This window comes from Ovis canadensis, chromosome 4, assembly GCF_042477335.2.
Source record: "Ovis canadensis isolate MfBH-ARS-UI-01 breed Bighorn chromosome 4, ARS-UI_OviCan_v2, whole genome shotgun sequence".
Taxonomy (NCBI): Eukaryota; Metazoa; Chordata; class Mammalia; order Artiodactyla; family Bovidae; genus Ovis; species Ovis canadensis.
The window spans coordinates 116,572,349-116,600,067 of record NC_091248.1 but is presented as its reverse complement, the minus strand read 5'-3'; the positions used below and the strand labels follow the sequence as shown (position 1 = coordinate 116,600,067).

The following is a 27,719-nucleotide window of genomic DNA, read 5'->3' as shown; positions in this document are numbered from 1 at the left end:
GGAGGATTTCTTAAACAAGCTAAAGAAAGTGCTAATAATAAATTAGAAGAGTGATGAATGTGACAGTATTAAAGTCGAGAAACTCTGATCATCAAAGTCAGAAGTGAAGTTGCTCAGTCGTGTGTGACTCTTTGCAATCCCATGGATCATCTGTCCATGGAATTTTCCAGGCAAGAGTACTGGAGTGGGTTGTCATTTCCTTCTCCAGGGTATCTTCCTGACCCAGGGATCAGACCCAGGGATCAAACCCAGTTCTCCTGCATTGCATCGACATCTGATCATCAAAAGACACTATTTTTTTTTAATTTAAAAAAAAAAAATTTTTAAATTTTAAAATCTTTAATTCTTACATGCAAAAGACACTATTTAAAAGGGCAATTCAAAAGACGTAGTTTTACATGACATAATTGATAAAAAAAACTCATATCCAGATATTTTAAAAATTCACCATATAAATAAAAAGAGAAAAATCCAATAAAGAATAATGCATAATAGGCATAGCCACTTTGCAAAAAAATATACAAATGGCTAATAAAGTATGAAAAAATATGAAAAATTGACCATTTTCATGTAGGGTAAAGAATATGCAAGTAAAAACCACAGTGAAAGATGATTTTACTCTTACCAAAGTTGAATAAATTAAAAAGACACCAAGTATTGGTGACAGTGTGGAGCAAGAAGTTCACCCAAGAATTCTTAGAGGGAATGTAAATTACATAACTACTTTGGAAATTGTCTATATTAACATCATCTACTAGAACTGAAGATACTGATACTCATACAGTACATATCTTAGAGAAACTCATGTACTTGTGCAATAAAATGTGTGTAAGACTCTTTGTAGCGATATTGTCTGTAAAAGCCCAAACTGGGAGCATTACAAATGCCCACCAATAGAATGCAGATACTTGCCAGAGTCCAGCCCCGGTGGATCCAGGGTAATTTGAAGGTGGGGACGGAGTCGGCGTCCTGGAAAAAACTTTTTAATTACAGATATAGAGGGAGATTAGGAACAGATAGTGTAGTAGAAAAAAAGGCTGAATTCAGATAGGAAAATGGGGAGCGAGAAAAAGACGACACGGGGGAATCAGTCTTTCCAGAAACTGATCCGATTTCTTTATTTTTCAGGTTTGTTTATATACCTTTTTGTTATACACAGGGATGAGTACAAAGTCACGTGGGGGTCAGCAGACCTGACCCTTGTCACAGTCAGGTGCTTCATATAAAATTATACAAAGGTCTTATGAGTTTCATCATCTTTTGGCCATGAGGTCTGCTGACATTTTATGGCCCTTTCTCATACCAGTCAGTTAACCAGAAAACTTATTTTTCCAGGGGTGATTTTTTCTTAAATCAGGTGCCACCCTCCAAATAAAGTTGCATTCCTATAGGGTGAGGGTGTAGTGAGTTACAATCAAGAAAGGAATTTACTTAACCTAAGGTTTAACATGATTAATCTTAAAGGTTAATACTTATTTTTCCTATATGCTAGTTATATTCATTATAAGGGCAGGAATAGGAAGTTTTAGCAGCAAATATTGGCTCAACAAATGTAAACACTTCACCAATGTTCCCCTTAAGATCTATTTTGTTTTAAGATAGTGATAAAGTTACATTTTTGCATAGCAAGGACACAGTGATTTATAGTGATTTATAACAAAGTACAGTGATCTATAACTCAAAAAGTCTAGTATTGCTAACATCAAAAACTACTTTATTTCCTTTTCTATATTCCAAATACATTGATTAATATAGTCCCAGGTGCCTAAGGATATGGAGGCCTGATGGCAATCATATACTCATCAATGAAAAAAGCCCTATGCTAATACTCCAAACTCTCTGTGCTGTTTATGGCTGAGAGGCTGTCACACAAGCTAGTCTGTCAGCAGAGAGGTTTGACCTGAGACATCCTTGTCACACCCAGGGCAGGGAATTAGCAGTAAGTATTGGCAGGACAAATGAAAAAACCCTTCACCAATATAATTCCTAATCAACCTACTAATACTATACTAATGATCTTCTAACTTCTCAAAAGAGTCTGTATTTAGAAAGTTTTAAAACATCCCATGCCTCTCACAGTTGGGAGGCTGTAAACAATCACATGCGGCTGGACAAGCCTGATCAGGCAGGCCAGAGAACCTCCAGAGTTCGTAAGTTGAAACACTCTTGTCACGCCCAGGAATTTTTATTAACTGGAGCTGCAAGTTAACTCCTCTGAGAGAAATAGTTATGGGGGAGAGCTCCCCGTAAAGTACTCTGGTTTGGGGGGTAGATGCTCGGGAACAGGGGGTTTCCTGAGACTTGATCACACCTTTGTGTATGCCAAGCTTCCTTCCTCATGACCTTTGCCATGGGCGGAGTTCCTTACGCTGGCTCCCAACAGATACTGATATATTCTTTTAAGTAAATGTTATGCAGCAATAAAAATGGCCGATGAAGCAATGACATGGTGAATCTTACAACATAATATTAGGAAAAAGAGGCAAATCAAAAAATAGTGCATTCAGTATGTTTCCATTTCTAAGAAATCCAACAACAGTCAAAATTTGTCAGCAAAGGTCCATCTGGTCAAGGCTATGTTTTTTCTAGTGGTCATGTATGGATGTGAGAGTTGGACTATAAAGAAAGCTGAGTGCTGAAGAATTGATGCTTTTGAACTGTGGTGTTGGAGAAGACTCTTGAGAGTCCCTTGGACAGCAAGGAGATCCAACCAGTCCATCCCAAAGGAAACTAATCCTGAATACTCATTGGAAGTTCTGATGCTGAAGCTGAAATTCCAATGCTTTGGCCACCTGATGCAAACCACTGACTCATTTGAAAAGACCCTGATACTGGAAAAGATTGAAGGTGGGAAGAGAAGGGGCCAACAGAGGATTGTATGGTTGGTGGCATCACCAACGCGATGGACATGAGTTTGAGTAAACTCCGGGAGTTAGTGTTGGACAGAGAAGCCTGGCATGCTGTGGTCCATCGGGCTGCAAAGAGTTGGACACGACTGAGCGACTGAACTGACTGAGGCAGGACGCTGAGACCTGCAGATGGTCTGTGCCACAACCTTGCGTGCCCCAGCCTGAGAGGTGTGTTGCCAGTGCACATGAGGGCTGGGTGCTGAACTGGGGGTTTGGTGAGCAGGCCTGTGGAGAGCACTGCTCTTGGCTATGAGGAGACAGCCTAAGGGGGTGGGAGTGAGGAAAAATGCAGCTGAGAATGCTTGTGGAGGAAACGCAGACCACTGTAGAAGTGAAGCACCATTGTTAAGTGACACGCAAGAGGTGGGACCACCACTGAAGCCTCTCTCCCCACACGTGGCCCTTGCCTCCCTGGGCACTAGGAAAGGCTTCCTTCTTGTGACCCTGGCCACCACTGCATCCGCACTCCCCTCCTCACTAAGGCTGACTTATGTGCACCAGGACAGCCTTGGGAGCAGACCCCTTGGGTGGTCCACATGTGGGGATGGTGCTCAAACTATAGCTGAGCCCCAAGGGCCATGCAACTAAGGAAGAAAAGCTGAAATCTCTTCTCATAACTGCAAAAACTGCAACTTGACACCCCTGAGACCAGCTCTGTAAGTTCAGTGCCTGCAAAACTTCTAAACAGACAACGAGGGCTCCTATGTCCAAGAAGGGCCTAGCTTTAGCAGCTGTAGACTTTGTGGGCACTTAAACAGGGGGGTTGGGCCAGGCCAGAGTCTGAGCTGCCTCCATAGTGCCCATAGAGGGCCAAATCCATGATTACTGCAACCTGGGAGCTGACTTCAGTGGATCTGTCCTGGTGGCCTGGTGAAAACAATATCTGAGAGACACAAGGCCAGCTGCTGGCATGAAGGTGGGGCTGAAAGCAGTACCAAGTGTGTAATCTGAGAGCTTGCACAACAGGTGAAAGGTGACCCAACAGAGGACACCCATAGGTGACCAGCTCCAGGGGAGAAGTCGCTGAGTGGCTTCTCTCCCAGTGGGAGTGCTCCACTTCTGCCTCCCTCACACCGCAGATCAGAAATACAACCAAGAAACAGATCTGGGGGGGAGGACTCTACTACAACAACTAGGGAGCAGACCCCACCTTGACAGAGCAGGGACAACCACAGAGCAAAGGGGAGGCCCTGATCCATATCCAGTATAGCTCTGGTCACCACAGCATCAGCCACACGCAGATATCTATACTAAAAGCAACCCTCACACTGAAAAATATTAAATCCATGCAGGCTGCACAGGGGAGCTGCCACATAAAAAGAGCCCTCCGTGACAGTCAGAGAGCTTAGTATTAGGAGGAAGAACCCCAGGAGCATTTAGCTGTGAAGGCCAGTGAGACTTGAAAGCAAGAGCTCCACAGGGCTAGGGAAACAGAAACTCCACTCCTGGAGGGCAAGAAACAGTGACAGACTTTATTTCCTTGGGCTCCAAAATCACTGCAGATGGTGACTGCAGCCATAAAATTAAAAGACGCTTGCTCCTTGGAAGGAAAGTTATGACTAACCTAGACAGTATATCCAAAAGCAGAGACATTACTTTATTGACTTAAGTCCAAATAGTAAAAGCTATGATTTTTCTAATAGTCATGTCTGGATGTGAAAGTTGGCCCATACGGAAGGCTGAGAGCCAAAGAATTGATGCTTTTGAGCTGTGGTGTTGGAAAAGACTCTTGAGAGTCCTTTGGACAGCAAGGAGATCAAACTAGTCAATCCTAAAGGAAATCAATCCTGAATATTCAATTGGAAGGTCTGATGCTGAGGCTGAAACTCCAATATTTTGGCCACCTGATGCGAAGATTCGACTCATTTGAAAAGACCCTGATGCTGGGAAAGATTGAAGGCAGTAGGAGAAGGGGACGACAGAGGATGAGATGGTTGGACAGCATCACCAACTGGATGGACATGGGTTTGAGCAAGCTCTGGAGTGTGGTGAAGGACAGGGAAGCCTGGCATGCTGCAGTCCGTGGGGTCACAAAGAGTCGGTAACTGAACAACAACAACTCTTGGAGGGCACACACAAGGTCTCATGTGCACTGGGACCCAGTACAAAGGACCACCCCCATGAGAACCCGGGCTAGACCAACATACTGGGCTTGGAGGGTCTCTCGGGGAGATGAAGGTAGACTATAACTCACTGTTGGGGCAAGGACACTGGTAACAGAAGCCGCAGGGAATACTGACTGGAGTGAGCTCTCTGAAATGTCTGCATTTCAGCACCAAGACAGCCCCATCCATCAACCTGCATGCTCCAGTGCTGGAAAGCCTCAAGCCAAACAACCAACAAGGTAGGAACACAGCTCCACCCATTAGAAGACAGGTTGTACTGTCTTTTGAGTACTGAGCTCAGTTCAGTTCAGTTCAGTCGCTCAGTAGTGTCCGACTCTTTGCGACCCCATGAATCGCAGCACGCCAGGCCTCCCTGTCCATCACCAACTCCCGGAGTTCACTCAGACTCACGTGCATCGAGTCAGTGATGCCATCCAGCCATCTCATCCTCTGTCGTCCCCTTCTCCTCTGGCCCGCCAATCCCTCCCGGCTCAGAGCCATCTCAAAACACACCCATTGACATGGCCCTGCCCATCAGAAGGACAAGACCCAGCTCCACCACCAGAGGGCAGGCACCTGGCCCTTCTACCAGGAAGCCTGCACAAACCCCTAGACCAACCTGCACCAGTGGGCAGTGGGACAGAAGCAAGAGGAACTAAGATCCTGCAGCCTATGGAAAGGAGACCAGAAACACAGGAAATTAGATAAAACAAGATGACAAATAAATATGTTGCAAGTGAAGGAACAAGATGACAACCCACAAGAACAACTAAATGAAGAGGAACCAGGCAATCTACCTGAAAAAAGTTGAATGACCTTTAGACAAAAGAAAGAAAATAGTTGCCATTAGAGTTAGAAGACCAATTACCTCTTGAGGAAAGGAGGGCTTTGGACTGGAAAGGGCACACAGAGGGTTTCTGTGGGTGGGTGCATCTAATTTTGGATCTGTGTGGTGGTTACTCAGACGTTGGCTTTAAAAGTATTCCCCTATTTAAAAAATACCCTATGATAAACCATAATGGAAAAAAAATATTTAAAAGAATGTATATACATGTATAACCAAATCACTTTGCTATACAACAGAAATTGACAACATTATAAAACAACTATACTTCAATAAAAATAAATAAGAATGAAGAAGTACTCACCCCTCTGTATATCTCAGATTTTAAAGTGTTAAAAAAAAATAAGGAAGTAGGTGAAAAATAAAAAGTAAGTCACTCAGATAAACTCAAAACCTTAGATCCAAAGAATGTAGTAACGTGGGCATGGAACATCCATGTTTGTCCTTGGAGCTACTATTCATTCTCCTTTGTTTTGGACCCAATTGGTAGCTGGAGCTTTGTAGAATCTACTCCATGGTTTGTATCCTTCAGCCAGGTTATTCCTTTTCTAGGCTCCAGCCAAATTATATTCCTCAGAGCCACCAACCAAGTTCAAGTTCTTATTACTTTTTGCCTGATTTATTACGGAAGCCATCTCACTTGATCTCTGTATATTTCATCTCTGCTCATTTTAATCCATTTTAACTTTGGCAGGTTAATGGCTTTGAAATATGAATCTACGTTTTTCTCCCTGGTATTCTGTTTTATTACCATCTACCTCAACCACCAAGCCTTTTTTTTTTTTTTCCAGTTTGATGCACAGTATTCATTGCCTCTGGAGAGGAATGACATTAAATGCAGAAGTCAGTTCTTGGTATTTGATTTCTAAGAGCCAGGGTTTCTGTGACGGGAGTGAGTGTGAAGGGGTCACAAGTGCTGCATGAAACTCAGAATATTCACTCTACTAAAAGTAAAAACAAACCCCAGCTGAATTACTTTCTTTGACCCTTAAAATACTAGCCCACACAGTTTTTTACAATAATATAAATGAGTTGCCATTACTTAAAAAATGTTAATTACTTTACAAAATTCTCTGAAAAATGTGAGAAGATCAGGCCACACTGAACTTTTGTTTATGAATGACCACTGGCTGTAGTGGAGAAATTGCCATGTTCGTTTAGAACAGCGCATGAAATCCCTGGTACTTTATTGTGTCTTGTACCGTCAGTCGTCTCCTGAGTGTTACATGCATGTGTTTTTGTTTGTTTTTTGTGTGTTTGGTTTTATTTTGTAGTGAAGAAGAAAGCATTTCTTGCACTTATACATATACGTGTGCATGTGCAACCATGTCCGAATCTTTGCAAACCCCTGGACTGTAGCCCACCAGGCTCCTTTGTCTATGGGATTCTCCAGGCAAGAATATGGAATTGGGTTGCCATGCCCTTCTCCAGGGGAGCTTCCTGACTCCTGGATTGAAATCAAGCCTCCTGCATCTCCTGCATTGGCAAACAGATTCTTTACCATTGCTTGCACTCATATCTATTATCAAAATGGGAAAGCAGAACAAAGCTGAGAAACAGACTTGGCTCTCCAGGACCATTTACTTATGTTTCCTGCCTCATCCCTGGTCCCTTTAGGCAGAGACTGTGAAAACAGCCTCAACCCTGACAATGATTCTTTCATGGACCAGCCTCTAATCAGGTTCCTTTGAACTCTTTTCGAACATGGACTTTCATACTTATTTCTGCTCCGTCCAAGTATAGCAAGAATTCTGCTACGTCAGTGTAACCACACCCTCTCACCATCTATATCTCTTCACTCTTGATATGAAGTCATGTTTCTCATACTCCACTGTGCCCCAGGAAATAACTGGAGTAACAGGCAAATTTGGCCTTGGAGTACAGAATGAAGCAGGGCAAACGCTAATAGAGTTCTGCCAAGAGAACACACTGGTCATAGCAAGCACCCTCTTCAAACAACACAAGAGAATACTGTACACATGGACATCACGAGATGGTCAACACCAAAATCAGATTGATTATATTCTTTGAGGCCAAAGTAGGAAAAGCTCTATTCAGTCAGCAAAAACAAGACCAGGAGCTGACTGTGGCTAAGATCATGAACTCCTTATTGCCAAATTCAGACTTAAATTGAAGAAAGTAGGGAAAACCACTAGACCATTCAGGTATGACCTAAATCAAATCCCTTATGACTATACAGTGGAAGTGAGAAATAGATTTAAGGGACTAGATCTGATAGGCAGAGTGCCTGGTGAACTATGGACAGAGCTTCGTGACATTGTACAGGAGACAGGAATCAACATCCCCAAGAAAAAGATGCAAAGAAGCAAAAAGACTGTCTGAGGCCTTACAAATAGCCGTGAAAAGAAGAGAAGTGAAAAGCAAAGGAGAAAAGGAAAGATATACCCATCTGAATGCAGAGTTCCAAAGAATAGCAAGGAGAGATAAGAAAGCCTTCCTCAGCAATCAGTGCAAAGAAATAGAGGGAAACAATAGAATGGGAAAGACTAGAGATCTCTTCAAGAAAATTAGAGATACCAAGGGAACATTTCATGCAAAGATGGACTCAATAAAGGACAGCAATGATAGAGACCTAACAGAAGCAGAAGATGTTAAGAAGAGGTGGCAAGAATACACAGAAGAACTGTACAAAAAAGATCTTCATGACCCAGATAATCACAATGGTGTGATCACTCACCTAGAGCCATACATCCAGGAATATGAAGTCAAGAGGGCCTTAGGAAGCATCACTACAAACAAAGCTAGTGGAGGTGATGGAATTCCAGTTGAGCTCTTTCAAATTCTGAAAGATGATGCTGTGAAAGTGCTGCACTCAATATGCCAGCAAATTTGGAAAACTCAGCAGTGGCCACGGGACTGGAAAAGGTCAGTTTTCATTCCAATCCCAAAGAAAGGCAATGCAAAAGAATGCTCAAACTACCACACAATTGCACTCATCTAACATGCTAGTAAAGTAATGCTCAAAATTCTCCAAGCCAGGCTTCAACAATACGTGAACCATGAACTCCCTAATGTTCAAGCTGGTTTTAGAAAAGGCAGAGGAACCAGAGATCAAATTGCCAACATTGGCTGGATCATGGAAAAAGCAAGAGAGTTCCAGAAACACATCTATTTCTGCTTTATTGACTATGCCAAAGCCTTTGACTGTGTGGATCACAACAAACTGTGGAAAATTCTGAAAGAGATGGGAATACCAGACCACCTGACCTGCCTCTTGAGAAACCTGTGTGCAAATCAGGAAGCAACAGTTAGAACTGGACATGGAACAACAGACTGGTTCCAAATAGGAAAAGGAGTATGTCAAGGCTGTATATTGTCACCCTGCTTATTTAATTTATATGCAGAGTACATCATGAGAAACGCTGGACTAGAAGAAACACAAGCTGGAATCAAGATTGCCAGGAGAAATATCAATAACCTCAGATATGCAGATGACACCACCCTTAGGGCAGAAAGTGAAGAGGAACTAAAAAGCCTCTTGATAAAAGTGAAAGAGGAGAGTGAAAAAGTTGGCTTAAAGCTCAACATTAAGAAAATGAAGATCATGGCATCTGGTCCCATCACTTTATGGAAAATAGATGGGGAAACAGTGGAAACAGTGTCAGACTTTATTTTGGGGGGCTCCAAAATCACTGCAGATGGTGACTGCAACCATGAAATTAAAAGACGCTTACTCCTTCGAAGGAAAGTTATGACCAACCTAGACAACATGTTAAAAAGCAGACACATTACTTTGTCAGCAAAGGTCCATCTGGTCAAGGCTATGTTTTTTCTAGTGGTTATGTATGGATGTGAGAGTTGGACTATAAAGAAAGCTGAGTGCTGAAAAATTGATGCTTTTGAACTGTGGTGTTGGAAAAGACTCTTGGGAGTTCCTTGGACAGCAGAGATCCAACCAGTCCATCCTAAAGGAAATCAGTCCTGGGTGTTCATTGGTAGGACTGATCTTGAAGGTGAAGCTCCAATACTTTGGCTACCTGATGCAAAGAGCTGACTCATTTGAAAAGACCCTGTTGCTGGGAAAGTTTGAGGGCAGGAGGAGAAGGGGACAACAGAGGATGAGATGGTTGGATGGCATCACCAACTCAATGGACATGGGTTTGGGTGTTGTTGATGGACAGGGAGGCCTGGCGTGCTGTGGTTCATGGGGTTGCAAAGTGTCGGTCACGACTGAGTGACTTAACTGAACTGAACTGAACTGTGTCCCAGATGTCTAGTCACTCCCTCTTTTCAGCAAGAATCCTGTTAGGTTGCTTTAGCAAGAATTGTTCCTTATTCCCCGGAGAAGGCAATGGCACCCCACTCCAGTACTCTTGACTGGAAAATCCTATGGATGGGGGAGCCTGGTAGGCTGCAGTCCATGGGGTCCCGAAAAGTCGGACATGACTGAGTGACTTCACTTTCACATTTCACTTTCATGCACTGGAGAAGGAAGTGGCAACCCACTCCAGTGTTCTTGCCTGGAGAATCCCAGGGACGGGGGAGCCTGGTGGGCTGTCATCTATGGGGTTGCAGAGTAGGACACGACTGAAGTGACTTAGCAGCAGCAGCTGCAGCAGTCTCTTATTCCGCAAGTTTCCTTTTAATAATTTGTGCTCATGGACCCAGACCCTACTCCTTGGTTTTAAATTCTCACTTGCCCATGTATTCAGGGTTGACACATATCTTTCTTCCTCACTGCAGTATTCCATCACAGAGTCCCCTTGATGTTTTAGGCTCCTCCTTGGTTTGTACTTAAGGACTTGGACTTCCCTCTGTCTGCCCCATGTGCAAAGCTTTTGACTCACTCTTCAGAGTGTGACAATTGTGTATAGTGACAGAAATCTTAACCTGGGCCACCCAGGAAGGGGTACTGCCTCAGTTATAACCCTGTAACTTTTGTTACTTTCATCTTCAAATAAGTGCTGTCTCTCTTAAAGCACTTCAGCTTTTCCTTATGTTTTATTTTTATGTGCATTTATTTTTTCTGCCTTAAGTCACTCACAGATTTTAAGGCCCTGTTTCTAACCCATAGTTTTCATCCCTGTGTTGCTTAGAAAAATGCCTCATACACCTGTTGCTTAGTCACTAAGTCAGTTCGTAAAGAATCCCCCTGCAATGCAAGAGACCCCAGTTCAATTCCTGGGTTGGGTAAAGAATGGTAAAGAATGTGGGAGAGCTGAGTTTGATCCCTGGATTGGGAAGATCCCATGGAGAAGGGAAAGGCTACCCACTCCAGTATTCTGGCCTGGAGAATTCAATGGGCTGTATAAGTCAGTCCATGTGGTCGCAAAGAGTCAGACATGACTGAGGGATTTTCACTAAGTTGTATCCAACTCTTTGTGATCCCATGGACTGTAGCCCACCAGGCTCCTCTGTCTATATAATTCCCCAGGCAAGAATACTGGAGTGGGTTGCCATTTCATTCTCCATGGGATCTTCCCAACCCAGGAGTCAAACCTGTGTCTCCTGTTTGGCAGGAGGATTCTTTTACCACTAAGCCACCTGGGAACCCACTCATACATGGTTAGGCACACAAAATTATTTACCGAATTATGGCCCATTTTCCAAAATACTTGCAGTTGTTCCTATATTTGTGTCATTTACACACTTAGTAACATTCTTGAGTTTTATTTGAAGTTTTTGAAAAACATTGGTTATTAACTCATGGGCTGATATGCGTTAAAAAATCAAATTAATTTTTATCAAAGCAGAAAAAAGAACAGCATTCAAAACTCTTGCCTATCAGACTTTCTCCGACAGAGATATATATAGAGAGAGGAAGAAGAGTGATCTATTGGGAGGCTACTATAGATAATCTCATCCCTATAGGAAAACATTCTGGGAAGCTGTCTTAGAGAAACAGTACAGAGATGATGTGAACATTTCAGTTTTCATTAGTGATCCTCCAGTGAGGAAGTGCACAGAGAACCTGATGCTACTAAATGTTTCGTCTCAAATCCCCTGACTCTATAGGTATGAACAATCTTTATAAGTTGGGCATATTAAGAGAGAGAGAAAAAAGTCTTTGTAAATCAGAAGAAGCTGGGCTGGCTGGCCTCACACAACTGCGTGGTAACGTTCCTCTGGGCTGCTGAGCTACAGTTCCTGCTGCCTGTGCAACAGTGGAGTCCCAGGAGACGCCAGAGGAGAGCTTGCTGTTAAATCTTCTTTATCTCTGCCTTTCACCTCTGCACCCACCCAGCCTTCCCTCAAGATAAGCCTAGATCTTTCCCTGGTGCCTGCTGCTCTCTAACTCCTGTATCAAAATGGAACAGGATCCCAGGACAAATACTGACTGACTTGATTATATATACACAAACTGTAAAGGATTTCAGTTACTTCAGCCTGTCATTCTCCTTCCATCTCTTGAGAGATGAAAGGTTTTGTAAATAACCTCAGGCACAATAAGGGGAGAAGACTGAATCTGGGCCTCAGATTGCAGCCCTCAGACAAAGAGTCTGACATTAAATCTAACACGATACTTTGATTTCCCAGCGACTGACTTGGGCACAGGTACCCCTAGTGTCTGCCTCTTCAGTCCTGGGTCGGTGGTGAGGGAATTGTCTGTTCTGTGGCTTTGAACAGAATGTAAGGAGTGCTCTGGCTAAGAGAAACCTTGCTCCTTGTCTCTTCCTCCCCCAAATCTTCCATGGTGGGCTGTGTTCTTCACCTTTGAATTTTGTGAGACATAGGATTAGCTCTGCATTTCTGATCACAAACGCGGCTGGTGCACCGCAGTAGAGGATGGCACTAATGCCATATTCTCTAATTGCAGTATGTCTTATCTTCTGAAATGAGTTACAGCCTTTTTTGGGATGACACACGACTGCTTTTGAATGTCTCTAACCTGTAGCATTTAATATTACTAGGCACTTAATAATTTTTATTGGTAAATGCAACACTTGGAGCCCCACTGAGTTTCAGGAGATAGGTAGAAAGAATGATAGATGCACAAGTAAGAAGTCATATAATTGATAGGGAGTCATTGAAATAATTAAACAGAGGAGTGAAATAATCAGATTCATATCCTAGATCTATCATTCTCCCCATCTACCTAACTATCTATCTACCCATGTATTCATCCTAAGTACTTTCTGGGTATATAGACCTACATACTTTCATATGTAGAAATACACAGAGAAAGTCATAAACATATGCAGCCTCATTGACATAACAGATAGTTATAACAGGCAATATAGTATAGAGATTCAGAAGGTACAATCTGGGACCAAACTACCTAGGTTCACATTCCAGTTCTCTTCTTTAGGTTTGGGAGATTTTATTTTATATCTCAATGCCTCTGTTTCCTCATCTGTAAAACAGGATAAAATAGTATTTCATAATGTTGTGAGGATTAAATCAGAAAATGCATGTACTGTAAAGAACTAGTTCCTGGCACATGGTTAGGTATTAAGAAAATTTAAGCCATTATTATTGTAAACCTTTACATCTCCATGGCCTCTGATGCGTGTGTGTGCGTGCACACACACACACACACACAGAGGTGTGCATGCACACTCAGCTGTGTCCAACTCTGTAACCTCTTGGACTTGTAGCCTGCCAGGCTCCTCTGTCCATGGAATTTTCCAGGCAAGGATACTGGAGTGGGTTGCCATTTCCTTCTCCAAGGGATCTTCCCAACTCAGAGATGAAACTCGAATCTCCTACATTGTAGGCGGATTCTTTACCACTGTGCCACCTCAGAAGCTATATATATATATATATATATATATATATATATATATATATGCATCTCCTTTCACAAATTCATTCACTTAACAGGCATTAGCTGAACACCCAGCACATGCCAAACACTATACTGGGAGTATAGAGCTGAACAAGAAATGGTCTCTTTCCTAATGGATTTTACATCTCGTGGGGAAGACTGAGGAGAAGCAATGGTTACAATGCAGTGTGATAACTGCTTCAATAGAGTTGAGCACAAAGCGGTTCCTGAACACACAGGAGGGGCAAGCTGTGGTGGCTGGGAGGTAGGTTTCTAAGGAGAGGAATCCTTCAGCTGAGTCTTGCAGGTTTAGTAAAAATTAACCAGCTCAGGAGAAAGGATGTTCCAGGTGGAAAGCAGCATGTTCAAGGTCGTGGAGATAGGTGAGTTATTCGAGGAGCTATATTTCACGCGTGGGGAGAGGTGGAAGAGTGGTGGTGGATGCTGCTGAACTGACAGGTTTTGACTGAACCATAAAGTCCCAGGTGTGAATAAGGAGTGTGTCCTCTACCCTATAATTTATAGGGAGCCATACTGAGTGTCTGAGCATGCATGCACACAGGCATGCACATTGAAAAATTAAGCAGAGGCATTTAGATTGTTAACTGTGTGCTTCTATGCTTCCCTCTCTGTCTACAATGTCCTGCCTCAACTCTGCCTAACTTATACTTAGCTTAACAGAGTTCATTCACTCAGGATCATTCAAATTTCAGTAGCATTTCTAGACATACTGCCCTTTATTTTGGTTCAGTTCAGTTCAGTTGCTCAGTCATGTCCAACTCTTTGTGATCCCATGGCCCTAGCCTGCCAGGCTCCTCTGTCCATGGGATTTTCCAGGCAAGAATACTGAAATAGGTAGCTATTTCCTTCTCCACAGGACCTTCCCAATCCAGGGATTGAAGCTGCTTCTCTTTGTCTCCTGTATTGGCAGGCGGGCTCTTTACCACTGTGCCGCCTGAGAAGCCCCTAGTGCTTCATATATGGTAGGTTTTCACTAAAAGTTTTGTTAGACTGAACTAAAAATTCTCAAATATGAGCTTAAAGAAAATCATAAACCAGAAACTCAGAAATTTTATGTGCTTCAGTTCAATCTAATAATCAGTACTCAGGCCGAATTTTAGTAAAAGAAGCAGAAAGGTCCCATTCGTTGTCAAGATACTTTTAAATCATAAACTGATTTAACCTCTGGCTCAGTACTCATTCAGCCAAATAGCTGTCCTTCAAGGCTCCATTCATTACTACAAAAATTAAATCAGTGAAGTCCACTCAAAATGAATGGCAGATTATCCTTTAAGAAAGCATTCATTTAAAAAAAAGAGGGAGAGACAAGCTTACCGATATAGGTGCCGAGTAGGTACCAAGTCCAATGATAGGAATACTGTTCCCATCACTTAGAGGTATGCGGTGATTTACAGCGCTGAGGTGCATCTGGGAGAGTCTGAGGTTTCAAATTTGCAGAGATGATAGTGAACACCACAGAGCAGTCCTTTTGAGAATGTGTGCTAATGCCTATTTAATCAAAGAAAGGACAGCTGGAGGGAGGAGCAGTGGGAGGGAAGAGATTTCTCAACTTGTTGGTTTTTTTTTTTCAGGTTGTTCTGGAAATCCTAACTCAGATTGTCCTTTGAACTTATGAAAAGCATGTAGGTAATAACCCATTGAGATCTTATGCTTACGTCTCTACAAACAATTGATTTTAAAGATAAAAGGAAGCAATCTGACTTCTTACAGGATGCTTTTGTCAGCAAGTAACAGACGTATCACAAATTCTTTTTTAAAAATCTATGGGCCTTAAGGCTAGCTTCAGGTGAGACTGCTGCTGCTGCTAAGTCCCTTCAGTCGTATTCGACTCTGTGTGACCCCATAGATGGCAGCCCACCAGGCTCCACCATCCCTGGGATTCTCCAGGCAAGAACACTGGAGTGGGTTGCCATTTCCTTCTCCAATGCATGAAAGTCAAAAGTGAAAGTGAAGTCTCTCAGTCATGTCTGACTCTTAGTGACCCCATGGACTGCAGCCTTACCAGCCTCCTCCGTCCATGGGATTTTCCAGACAAGAATACTGGAGTGGAGTGCCATTGCCTTCTCCACCAGCTGAAACTAGAGTAAGTTTTCCAGGACTTCCCTAGAGATTCAAGCTAGCAGGACTGGGAAAGGGTTTGGAAATTTTATTACCTAGTTAAGTAGGAGTGCTTCCCAGGTAACTCAGTGGTAAGGAATCCACCTGCTAATGCAGGAGACACAAGAGATATGAGTTTGGTCCCTGGATAGGGAAGATCCCCTGGAGCTCAAAGTGGCAACCCACTCCAGTACTCTTGCTTGGGAAATTCCATGGACAGAAGAGGCAGCCTGGCAGGCTGCAGTCCATGGGATCGCAAAGAGTCGGCCATGACTGAGCATATACACAAGGAAGGAAGTTAAGTGGGAAACTGGACTGGAGGGGAAAATGATTTGCCCAGGAACCAAATTCTCATTTTCCAATTCATTTCTCTGTCTCCTTACTCTCTCAGCAGACTTTTCCCTCATCACTGAAAGATGGTAGCCAGTCCTTAGAGTGATGTGATTCCAAGTTCAAACCTAACAAAAAAAAGGGACTTTACATCATAGCTCATGTGGTAATCCAGAAATAGGGTCCAGTGGCCTCAGTTGCCTCTTTTAGTTCACGGAAGCAACCACTAAGTCAATCATAGGTGTCAGAGAAAAGAAAAGGCTGATTGCTTTAAATAAATAGAAGTCATTTCTAAATTTGAAGTTGGGCTTAATCCCACTTGGGGAGATTCTGAAGACTGTTAAAAATGGAAAGAAGTAACAGTTAGCAAACAATTAACACAAGTTCATTATAGTCTTCCTCCAAAGGACTGTGCTGTAATATGAGAGTCTGGACCTGGTGATCTTAAAGATAACTGTGTCCATGTTGGTTAAGTAGCTTGAAGTTTGTCTCTAACTGTCTCTCTAGGACAACCTAATTCTTGCTTACATACACATGATCAGCCAGCCGACAGTAATTTCAACTAGGTTGGGGCAGGGTAGAATTTGGGGAATAGTTGTTTGTAATTCAAATAGTTGTTTGTAATTCAATCCAACAAACATTTATGGTGCACCTTTGTGTGCTGAGATGTTGACTATATATATGTTTCTTTTGTAAAAATAGTTTATTTTATTTTTGGGTGTGCTGGGTCTTCCTTGCTGCATGCAGGGTTTCTCTAGCTGCAGTGAATAGAGGCTACTCAATTCCTCTCACCGTGGTGGCTTCTCTTGTTGTGGAGCACAGGCTGTAGGTACCAGGGCTCAGTAGTGGTGGCATATGGGCTTAATTGCTTCGAAGCATGTGGAGTCTTCCTGGACCAGGGATCAAACCAGTGTCCCCTGCATTGGCAGGTGATTCTTATCCACTGTACCGCCCCTATGATTGACTTAGTGGTACAGACTTTTGTATGAACACTAGTTTTCATTTCTCTTGGCTAAATACCTAGGAGTGGGATTTCTGGGTCATGTGGTGTGTTTAACTATGTAGGAAGCTAACAAACTGCTTTTCAGAACAACTGGATCTTCTTGCATCCCCGCATAAGAATTGCTTTTTCCATATCCTTGATAGCGTTTAAGATTGTCAGTGTTTTTAAACTTTAACCATCCTGATAGCTTTGTCACGGTATCTCATTGTTAATGATGTTGAACACTTTTTCATATACTTATTTGCCATCTACATATCCTTGTAGTGAAGTGCCTGTTCAAACGTGGGTTCCGTGCCCATTTTTTAATGAAGTTGTTTGTCCTTGTAGTCTTGAGTTTTAAGATTTCTTGGTAAAGTCTTGAAACATGTCCTTTACTGAATACATGGTTTACAAATATTTTTTTCTCAGTATGTAGCTTGTCTTTTCATTCTCTTGACTGTGCCTTTCATGCAGCAAAAGATTTTAATTTAATAACGTTCAGTATATTTACATTCTATTTTGAATTTCATATAAAAGAACTCTTTGAATTCTAGGTCACAAAAGTTTTATTCTATTTTATCCCTAAAAGTTTTAGATAGTTTCATCTTCTCCATTTAGACCAATTTTGAGTAAATTTTTGTATAATTTAGCATATTTAAGTAGAAGTATTTTGTTTTATATAAAGGAATCCTATTGCTCCAATTCCATTAGTTGAAAATGTTATGCTCTCTTCACTGAATTTCTTTTGCATTACTGTTAAAAATCAAGGGTCATATTTGGGTAAACCTACTTTTGGACTTTCTACTTTGTTTCATTGATTTATGTATCTTTTCCTTCACTGACACCACATTGTCTAGATACTTTTAACTTTATAAAAGGCCTTAAAATCATATGGTGTAATTTCTCCAACCTTATTCTTTTCCAAAAGTGCCTTCAGTTCAGTTCAGTTTAGTTCAGTCGTTCAGTCGTGTCTGACTGTTTGCGACCCCATGAATCACAGCACGCCAGGCCTCCCTGTCCATCACCAACTCGCAGAGTTCACTCAGATTCATGTCCATCGAGTCAGTGATACTATCCAGCCATCTCATCCTCTGTCGTCCCCTTCTCCTCCTGTCCCCAATCCCTCCCAGCATCAGAGTCTTTTCCAATGAGTCAACTCTTCACATGAGGTGGCCAAAGTACTGGAGTTTCACCTTTAGCATCATTCCTTCCAAGGAAATCCCAGGGCTGATCTCCTTCAGAATGGACTGGTTGGATCTCCTTGCAGTCCAAGGGACTCTCAAGAGTCTTCTCCAACACCACAGTTCAAAAATGCCTTAGCTATTCTTATTTATTTAATTCCTACATAAATGTTAGAATCAGCTTTTCTTTGTCTTCAAATGTCCTGCTAGAGTTTTTTTTAATTGAGTTAAATCTGTAAATCAATTTCTTATTCTTTACTACACTGAGTCTTTGAATCCATGAAGACAGTATTTCTTTCTATTTATTTAGGTCATCACCATTTTGAACTTCAGCATACACATCCTGTATTTGTTTGTTAGATTTATGTCTAACTATAGGTATACATACTTATTTTTTAGAACTATTGTACATGGCATTTTAAAATCCTGTTTCCAGCTGTACATTGCTAATACATAGAAACAGGATTAATTTTTATGACTTCAATGATTTTGAGTTTATTGAGACTTGAATTTGTTGTTGTTGCCTGACATACTATCATGAAGGATATTTATGCACTTGAGGAAAAATATGTAATCTGCTGGTTTGGTCTTCTGTAGACGTCTTTTAGACATAGTTGGTTCATAGCATGATTCAAATTTTCTGTTTTTAAACTGATCTTCTGTCTAGTTGTTTTATCTATCCTTTGGAATGGGGTATTGAAGTTTCCAATTGTTACTGTAAAACCATATCTTCTTTTAGTTACATCAGTTTTTACTTCATATATTTTGTGGTTCTTTTGTTAGAGGCATATGTTTATAATTAGTATATCTTGACATGTTGATCTTTTTTGTCAATATGCATTGATAATGCCTTTCTTTGTCCTGTAACAATTATTGTCTTCAAGTCTATATTAGTCGACTTATATTAGTCTGATATTAGTATAGCCACCCCAGTTTTCTTTTGGCTTATTTTGCATTGCATGGAATTTATTTTTTCTTATATTTTCGGTCTACTTGTGTCCTTGGATTTAAAGTGAGCTTCTTTTTAGCAACATATATTTAGATCATTTTTTAAAAATCTATTTTTCCAATCTCTCTGTCTTTTTAAATGTATTTATTTTTATTTTTGGCTGTGCTATGTCTTGTTGCTGTACTGGGGCTTTCTCCAGTTGTTGCAACTGAAGCTACTCCAGCTACTTAGTTGCAACACAGTGGTTTCTCTTGTTGAGTACAGGCTCTGGATGCAGGCGCTTCAGTAGTTGGAGTTCTCAGGCTTAGCTGCCTGCAGGCATGTGGAATCTTCATGGATCAGGGATAGAACCCATATCCCCTGCATTGGCAGGTGGATTCTTAACTCCTGAACCACCAGGGAAGTCCACTAATCTCTTCTCTTTCACTGGAGGATTCAATCCACTTACAGTTCACGTAATTATTGATAAGAAAATATTTACTTCTGCAATTTTGCTGCTTGTTTTCTGTCTTATTGCCTTTTTATTCTTCAGTTACTCCACTACTGCCTTGTTCTGTGAGTGATTTTTTTTTTCTAGTTTACTGTTCTGATTTCCATCTTGTTTCTTTTTCTGTATACTTTAAAAGGTGTTTGTTTTTATTTATTTATTTTTATAACCTTTAGTCTGATTGAGCGGCTATAACAAAATCTCATAAACTATGTGGCTTAAACAACAGCCATTTATTTTTCACAGTTACAGAGACTGAAAAGCACAATATCAAGGTGAAGATACTGGCAATGAGTTCCTGATGAGAGTTCTCTTCCTGGCTTGCAGATGGCCGGCTTCTAGTTATTTCTTCATATGGTGGGAAAAAGAGAAAGACAGAGAGAGAAGAGGGGAGAAGGAGCACACTCTGGTCTCTTCTTATAAGGTTATAAACCTCATCAAGAAGACCTCACCCACATGACCTAATCTAATTACCTTCCAAAGATCCCAGATTACCCTGGGGTTACAGTTAGTATCTTAACTTGTAAGAATTAAGTTAAAAAAAAAAAACCCAAAAAACAAAAAACTTGTAAGAATCAAGTTTGAATTAGTACCAAGCTACTCTTTGCTGCTGCTGCTAAGTCACTTGTGTTCAACTCTGTGTGACCCCATAGATGGCAGCACACCAGGCTTCCCCGGCCCTGGGATGCTCCAGGCAAGAACACTGGAGTGGGTTGCCATTTCCTTCTCAAATGCATGAAAGTGAAAAGTGAAAGTGAAGTCCCTCATCCCGGCCCTGGGATGCTCCAGGCAAGAGTACTGGAGTGAAGTGCCATTGCCTTCTCTGATCCTTTACAACTCCATCTCCTCCTTTTATGCTGTTATTTTTACATCTTTATACATCAAGGGTCAATTAACATGCATATATAATTATTGTTTTAATTATCTTACATTCATGTAGAAAAAAGAGAAGTTATAAACAAAACATGCAATTCCACTGGGTTTTATATTTATCTGTTTAATACGTAGATACATTTACTGTTGCGTTGTTTATTTCTTCATATGGCTTCAAGTATCCCTTTATCTTGTAGCCTGGAGGACTCCCTTCAGCATTTCCTATAGTGCAGGTCTTAATGATGGTTTTGCTAGATATAGAATGATTGGTGAAATTCTTTTCTTTCAGCTTATTAAATGTTTCACCCTGGGACTGCAGGTTGCAGGTTCAATTCCTGGTCTGGGAATTCAGATCCCACACACCACCTGGTATAGCAAACAAAAAAAGGTAACTATGTCACCGCACTGCCTTCTGGCTTCCAATTTCCACAGAAAAAATGGGCTACTAATTGCACACAGTGTTTCCTGTATGTGATGAGTCACTTTCTCTTGCTGCTTTCTAGATTCTCTCTTTGTCTTGGGGATTTGACAATTTGACTCTCCCTGGTGGCTCAGATGGTAAAGAATCTGCCTGCAGTACAGGAGACCTGGGTTTGATCCCTCAGTTGCGAAGACCCACTAGAGAACAGAATGGCAACCCACTCCAGTATTATTGCCTGGAGAATCCCATGGACAGAGGAGCCTGGTGGGCTACACTCCATGAGGTCACAAAGAGTTGAACATGACTGGGTGACTAACACTTTGACTTCTTAAACTGAATATCAATTGATCTACCTGTTCTTTTAATCTCTAAAATTTCTAATTTTTTCATTTCTATAGTTTCTCCTAATATTCTGTATTTGGTGAGACACATTCTCCTGGTTCCTCTAGTTCTTTCTCCATAATTTCCTTTGGTTCTTTGAGCATATTTAAGAGGGATGATTTAATGTCTATGTCTAGTAAATCTAAATGCCTATGTGTCCTCATGGACAGTCTATTAATTTCTTTTTTCTCCCCTGTAGATGAGCCATGCTTCCCTGTTTAGTCACTGCTTTGAACTCTTTTGGTTCATTTAGACCTGGAGATTTTTAACATTAACATGTGGCAACTCTGGAAGTGAGATTTTCCTCCTCCCAAGGGTTTGTTTCTGCTGCTACTTGTTGGCTGTTGCTGTTTGCTTGTTTTGTGATTCCCAGACAATTTTGGTGAAGTTTGTATTATTTGTTATGTGAAGAAATCTGTGTTCCATTAACTTTGGGGTCACCTGTTGTTTTAACAGTGTTTCTTTCAATGTTTGGAAGAAAAAGAAAAGATAAAAAATACTCTCTTAGTCTTTGCAGATTGGTTCTGTGTTGCAACACTCCTTGTGCTTAGCCAGGTTGCTTACAATTTTGCCTCAACCTTCACTCAAAGCTTGCTCAGAGCCTGAAGGCCAGTCAGAGATAAAAGCTTGGAGTCTTCAGGCCTTTTTTTATCTTTAGCACGCAGTATTGACACTATGTATATCTGATTCCCTGGTATGCACAGGAGCCTTTGAAAATTCCCTTACCCCTAAATACTTCTTTTCCCAATCTGTTGTTTCCTAGGCTTTTTGGTTTGTCTGTTGCTTGTCTCTTTAGCTCTTTGAGCCTACTGAAGAGAGTTGATTTAATATATATACCCAGTAAGTCTAAATGCCTAGATGTCCTCATAGACAGGATCTATTAATTTCTTTATTTTCCCCTGTGGATGAGACATTAATTGTTAATTGTTGTTTGTTACTATTATCCCTAGCCCATGGCTGCTACAGCCAATATTTCTGCCTTGAAATGCAAATAGCAAAAGCCTCCTGATTAGCCACCTTATCGCTAGAAATGTTTTGAATCAAGCAAAATAAAGGCAAGCCCTTCAGGGAGCCACTAGATGGGCTGGAACTCGACAGCCAAAATTCTTAGAAAATTCTTTGAGAAATTCTACATTGCTCTCTCTGGCCACTAGCATCCTGTACCAGGAATACGGGTACAGTCCTCACAACTGGCACCACACATGGGATACAGTGCATGGTAGGTAGCAATTTGAATCACCATAGCTGTATCTTACTGCAAAGCAACAGCTTCTTTCCTTATCAAGCTTCCCCGAGGTGTAAATTTTGACTAGACACCAGAGTTCTGTTAAAAAAAAAAAAGATTCTGACAGCTTTTACCAGCTCATCCCCCTTTTTTTTTTTTTTTTTGGTAAAGGGACAGCATTACTGTAGTATTTTAATCTATTCACTTTTAAAAATCTTTTTTATTTATCTGTTTGAGATGGGATTACTTCTGCTTTTCAAGTTCACTTTATCTTTCCCTGTCATCTACTCCATTCTGCCACTGAACTCATCCACTGAGTTCTTTTTTTCCTAAGTAGACTTTCTTTTTTAGAAAAGTCATAGGTTCACAGCAGACTCAAGCAGAAAGTACAGGAGTTTTATGCTTCTCCTACTATCAACATCCCTCCCCCACCCCAGAGTGGTACATTTGTTACAATCAATGAATCTGTTTTGACACATCATTATCCACTGAAGTCCATGGTTTACATCAGGTTTGACTCTTGGTGTTGTACATTCTATGGGTTTTGAAAAATATATAATATTACATGCTCATCATTACAATATGATACAGAATTGTTTCACTGCCCTAGAAATTCTCTGTGGTTTGCTTACTCACCCCAACCTCCTTCCTAGTCCCCCGCCACCAATGACCTTTTTACTGTTTCTGAAGTTTTTGCTCTCCCAAAATGTCATATAGTTGGAATCATACAGATTTTCAGATTTGGCTTCTTTTAATTTGTAATGGCTTAAAGCTCAACATTCAGAAAACGAAGATCATGGCCTCTGGTCCCATCACTTCATGGGAAATAAATGGGAAAACAGTGGAAACAGTGTCAGACTTTATTTTGGGGGGCTCCAAAATCACTGCAGATGGTGACTGCTGCCATGAAATTAAAAGACACTTACTCCTTGGAAGGAAAGTTATGACCAACCTAGATAGCATATTCAAAAGCGGAGACATTACTTTGCCAACAAAGGTCCATCTAGTCAAGGCTATGGTTTTTCCAGTAGTCATGTATGGATGTGAGAGTTGGACTGTGAAGAAAGCTGAGTGCTAAAGAATTGATGCTTTTGAACTGTGGTGTTGGAGAAGACTCTTGAGAGTCCCTTGGACTGCAAGGAGATCCAACCAGTCCATCCTAAAGGAGATCAGCCCTGGGATTTCTTTGGAAGGACTGATGCTGAAGCTGAAACTCCAATACTTTGGCCACCTCATGCGAAGAGTTGACTCATTGGAAAATACTCTGATGTTGGGAGGGAATGAGGGCAGGAGGAGAAGGGGATGACTGCCGAGGTCCAGCCCTGGTTGGATCCAGGGTATCTGAAGTGGGGACGGAGTCGGCGATTAGGAAGGAATTATTCAGTTAGAGATATAAAGAGAGATTAGGAAAGAATAGTATAGTGAAGAAAATAGAGGAGAGAAAGAGGCTGTATTCCTTGGTTTACATAGAAAGCCAATAAAGTCCAGAGACAAGGGACTTGCACAGTCTATGTAGGCCGCAGGTGCCTGCTTGAATAGTGGAGGGTGCCCCACCTTGGGCTCCCTCTCACGTGGGTTTTAGAAGGCCAGGCAGATAAGTAGACATGGCGAGCTTCTATGCTCCAGATGGGAATTCAGCCTGAAAAGGAGAATAAGAAAAGAAGACAAGGGGGGAGCCAGATTTCTGAGAAATTGGTCTGTCTCTTTATTTTTCAGGGCAGCTTTTATACTTTAAGTTGTACATAGAGTTAAATGGAAAATACAAAGTCATGCAGGGTCAGCAGTCCTGACCCTTATTGAGACCAGGTGCTTCTTTATGCATACAGAAGTCTTAGGTGGTTTTACATCATCTTCTGGCCTGGGGGGCCTGCTCACATTTTATGGCCCTTTCTTTCTGATAATGGCCAGTCAACCAGAAAACTTATTTTCTCCAAGGGTGATTTTTCTTAAGTCAGGCGCCACCCTCCGAAGGCACCAGATAAAGTTGCATTCCTACAGGGCAAAGGTGTAGTGGGCTATAATCAAGAAAAGAATTTAGTAGCCTAAGGTCTAATGTGATTAATATCAAAGGTTATTATTTCTTTTTTCCATACATAAGCTATATCAATTAATGTATATGGAGGGCAAGGGATATGGAGACTTAGCAGCAAATATCGGCTCAACAATGAAACCCTCCTCCAACATAATTCTAGCCATTCACTAATACTACACTAACAATTTCTAACCTCCCAAAAGACTCTGTATGTAGAAAGTTTAGAGCATCTCGTGCCTCTCACGGTTGGGAGGCTGTGAACAATCACATGTGTGGTTGTGAGAGTCTGGATAAATTTGTCAGGCAGGCTTTTAGACTGAAACACTCTTATTATGTCCAGGAGGCTTATTAACTGGAGCTCTAAGTTAACTTTTTCCAGAGAAAGGTGGCGGGGGATAGCCCCCTGTTAATGTCAGAAATGTTGGTGACAGGCATAATACAATAAGGCAGACAGACTCTGGTTTTGGGGTAGATGCCCGAGAAAGTCCCGGGGGACCCCTTGAGGCCTGATCTCGCCTTTGCCCGTCAGGCCTCTTCCTCATGACCTTTGCCATGGGTGAGAATCTCCACGCTGGCTCCCGGCAGACGACAGAGGATGAGATGGCTGGATGGCATACCCGACTCAATGGACATGAGTTTGAGTAAACTCGGTGAGTTGCTAATGGACAGGGAGTCCTGGCATGGTGTGATTCATGGGGTTGCAAAGAGTTGGACACGACTGAGCGACTGAACTGACTGAACACATAAAAGAGTGTTCTACATCTCCCCCCACCCCGGCCACCCATGTCTTTTCACAGCTTGATAACTCATTTCTTTTTCAGTCAGTTCAGTCGCTCAATTGTGCCCTATACCTGCTACTATTTACTCTTCAGAGTCCTGAAATAACTTCCTCACATACTATTTCATGCTTAAAAGCTGTATTCAAGTGGGAGAGACAGATAGAATATGCTTATTTCATCTTACCTAGAGCAAGAACCCTCAGTTCAGTTCAGTCGCTCAGTCGTGTCCAACTCTTTGTGACCCCATGAATCACAGCACGCCAGGCCTCCCTGTCCATCATCATCTCCCAGAGTTCATTCAGATGCACGTCCATCGAGTCCTTGATGCCATCCAGTCATCTCATCTTCTGTCGTCCCCTTTTCCTCCTGCCCCCAATCCCTCCCAGCATCAGAGTGTTTTCCAATGAGTCAACTCTTCGCATGAGGTGGCCAAAGTACTGGAGTTTCAGCTTTAGCATCATTCCTTCCAAGGAAATCCCAGGGTTGATCTCCTTCAGAATGGACTGGTTGGATCTCCTTGCAGTCCAAGGGACTCTCAAGAGTCTTCTCCAACACCACAGTTCAAAAGCATCAATTCTTCGACGCTCAGCATTCTTCACAGTCCAACTTTCACATCCATACATGACCACTGGAAAAGCCATAGCCTTGACTAGACGGACCTTAGTCGGCAAAGTAATGTCTCTGCTTTTGAATATGCTATCTAGGTTGGTCATAACTTTTCTTCCAAGGAGTAAGCATCTTTTAATTTCATGGCTGCTATCACCATCTGCAGTGATTTTGGAGCCCAAAAAGTTAAAGTCTAATGCTGTTTCCACTGTTTCCCTATCTATTTCCCGTGAAGTGATGGGACCAGATGCCATGATCTTCGTTTTCTGAATGTTGAGCTTTAAGCCAACTTTTTCGTTCTCCTCTTTCATTTTCATCAAGAGGCTTTTTAGCTCCTCTTCGCTTAGAGCGAGAACCCTCACCTATTCCTAAAATTAATTTTTAATTTATTACACATGTTGACTAAACTGATGTGACTTTACATATTGGATTGCTTTTCTTGTGAGAAATGGCTGAAATTACTCTTTATATATCGACACTTTCAAAATAAATTGACCTAATTTAAAATAACTCATTTTCATTCATAAATTAACTGCTTGTGAACTTTGCTGATATAAATTCACAAATAATTTTACTGATTACAATAATGGATTATTTTTGAGTATTTACTATGCCCTTTACATGGGTTTTTTCATTATTTAATTTTCACAGTTTTATGTGTCCTGAGTTGTACAGAATCCCCCAAAAGCTCGTGCTCACCCAAGCCCTCACTGTGTGATCTTATTTGGAAATAAAACTTCTGCAGATATAATTAGTTTAGTCATAAAGATATAAAATAACTTATTTACAAAACAGAATATAGAAATATATTTTATTTACAATACAGAATATAGACTCACAGATATACAAAACAAACTTCTGGTTACCAGAGGGGATAGTGGGATGGGAGGAGGCAAATTAGGAGTTGGGAATTAATGTACACAACACTACTCTGTGTAAAAATAGATAAAAAAACAAGTACTTGCTGTATAGCACAGGGGACTGTATTCAATATCCTATAATATTCTATGATGGAATATATATGTCCATATATATACATGAAATTGAATGACTTTGCTGTATTCCTGAAGCTAACACAACATTGTAAGTTAACTATAAATTTTTAAAAGGTAAAAGAAAAAGAGAGAGAGAGAGAGGCATAATGGATTAGACTAAACTATAATCCAATGACTGAGTTATAAGAAAACAGATACACTTGAGAAAGAATGTCATGTATTGATAGGGGCAGAGATTGGAGTATGGATGTACAAGCTAAAGAATATCACAGATTGTTGGCAAGCCTCCCTCACAGCTCAGTCGGTAAAGAATCTGCCTGCAATGCAGGAGACTCGGGTCTGATACTTGAGTGGGGAAGATCCCCTGGAGAAGGAAATGGCAACCCACACCAGTATTCTTGCCTGGAGAATCCCATGGACAGAGGAGCTTGGTGGGCTGCAGTGCATGGGGTTTCAAGACTCAGACATGACTGAGTGACTTTCATTAAGAAGAAAAGTGTTTCTATCTAGAGCCTTCATAGGGAGTACAGGCCTGCTAAAATCTTAGTTTTGGACTTTTAGACTCCAGAATTTTCAACGAGTAAGTTTCTTTTGTTTTAAGCTACTCAGTTTGTGGTAATATATAATGGCCACCTACAGAAATTAATGCAGTTGGTGATATTTTTATAGGAAGGGGCTTGAGGTCAACATGATTTACCTGTCAAAAACCACTGAATAACAGGAAGAATTGTCAGTCTGTCTGACTCCAGGGCTCACGCTTTTATCTAATGCCC

General features: G+C 41.4%; 1 protein-coding gene across 1 annotated transcript in view; it reads right to left on the bottom strand.

Annotated features, from left to right (window-relative positions):
* The window catches only part of AKR1D1 (aldo-keto reductase family 1 member D1), a 51,968-nt gene extending 36,791 nt beyond the window's left edge, over positions 1-15,177 (bottom strand). The window contains exon 1 of the mRNA XM_069586988.1: positions 14,923-15,177. Coding sequence (XP_069443089.1) covers positions 14,923-15,015 — 93 coding nt within the window. The 5' untranslated portion in view covers positions 15,016-15,177. The remainder of the gene's footprint in view (positions 1-14,922) is intronic.
* Positions 15,178-27,719: the final 12,542 nt, after the last annotated feature.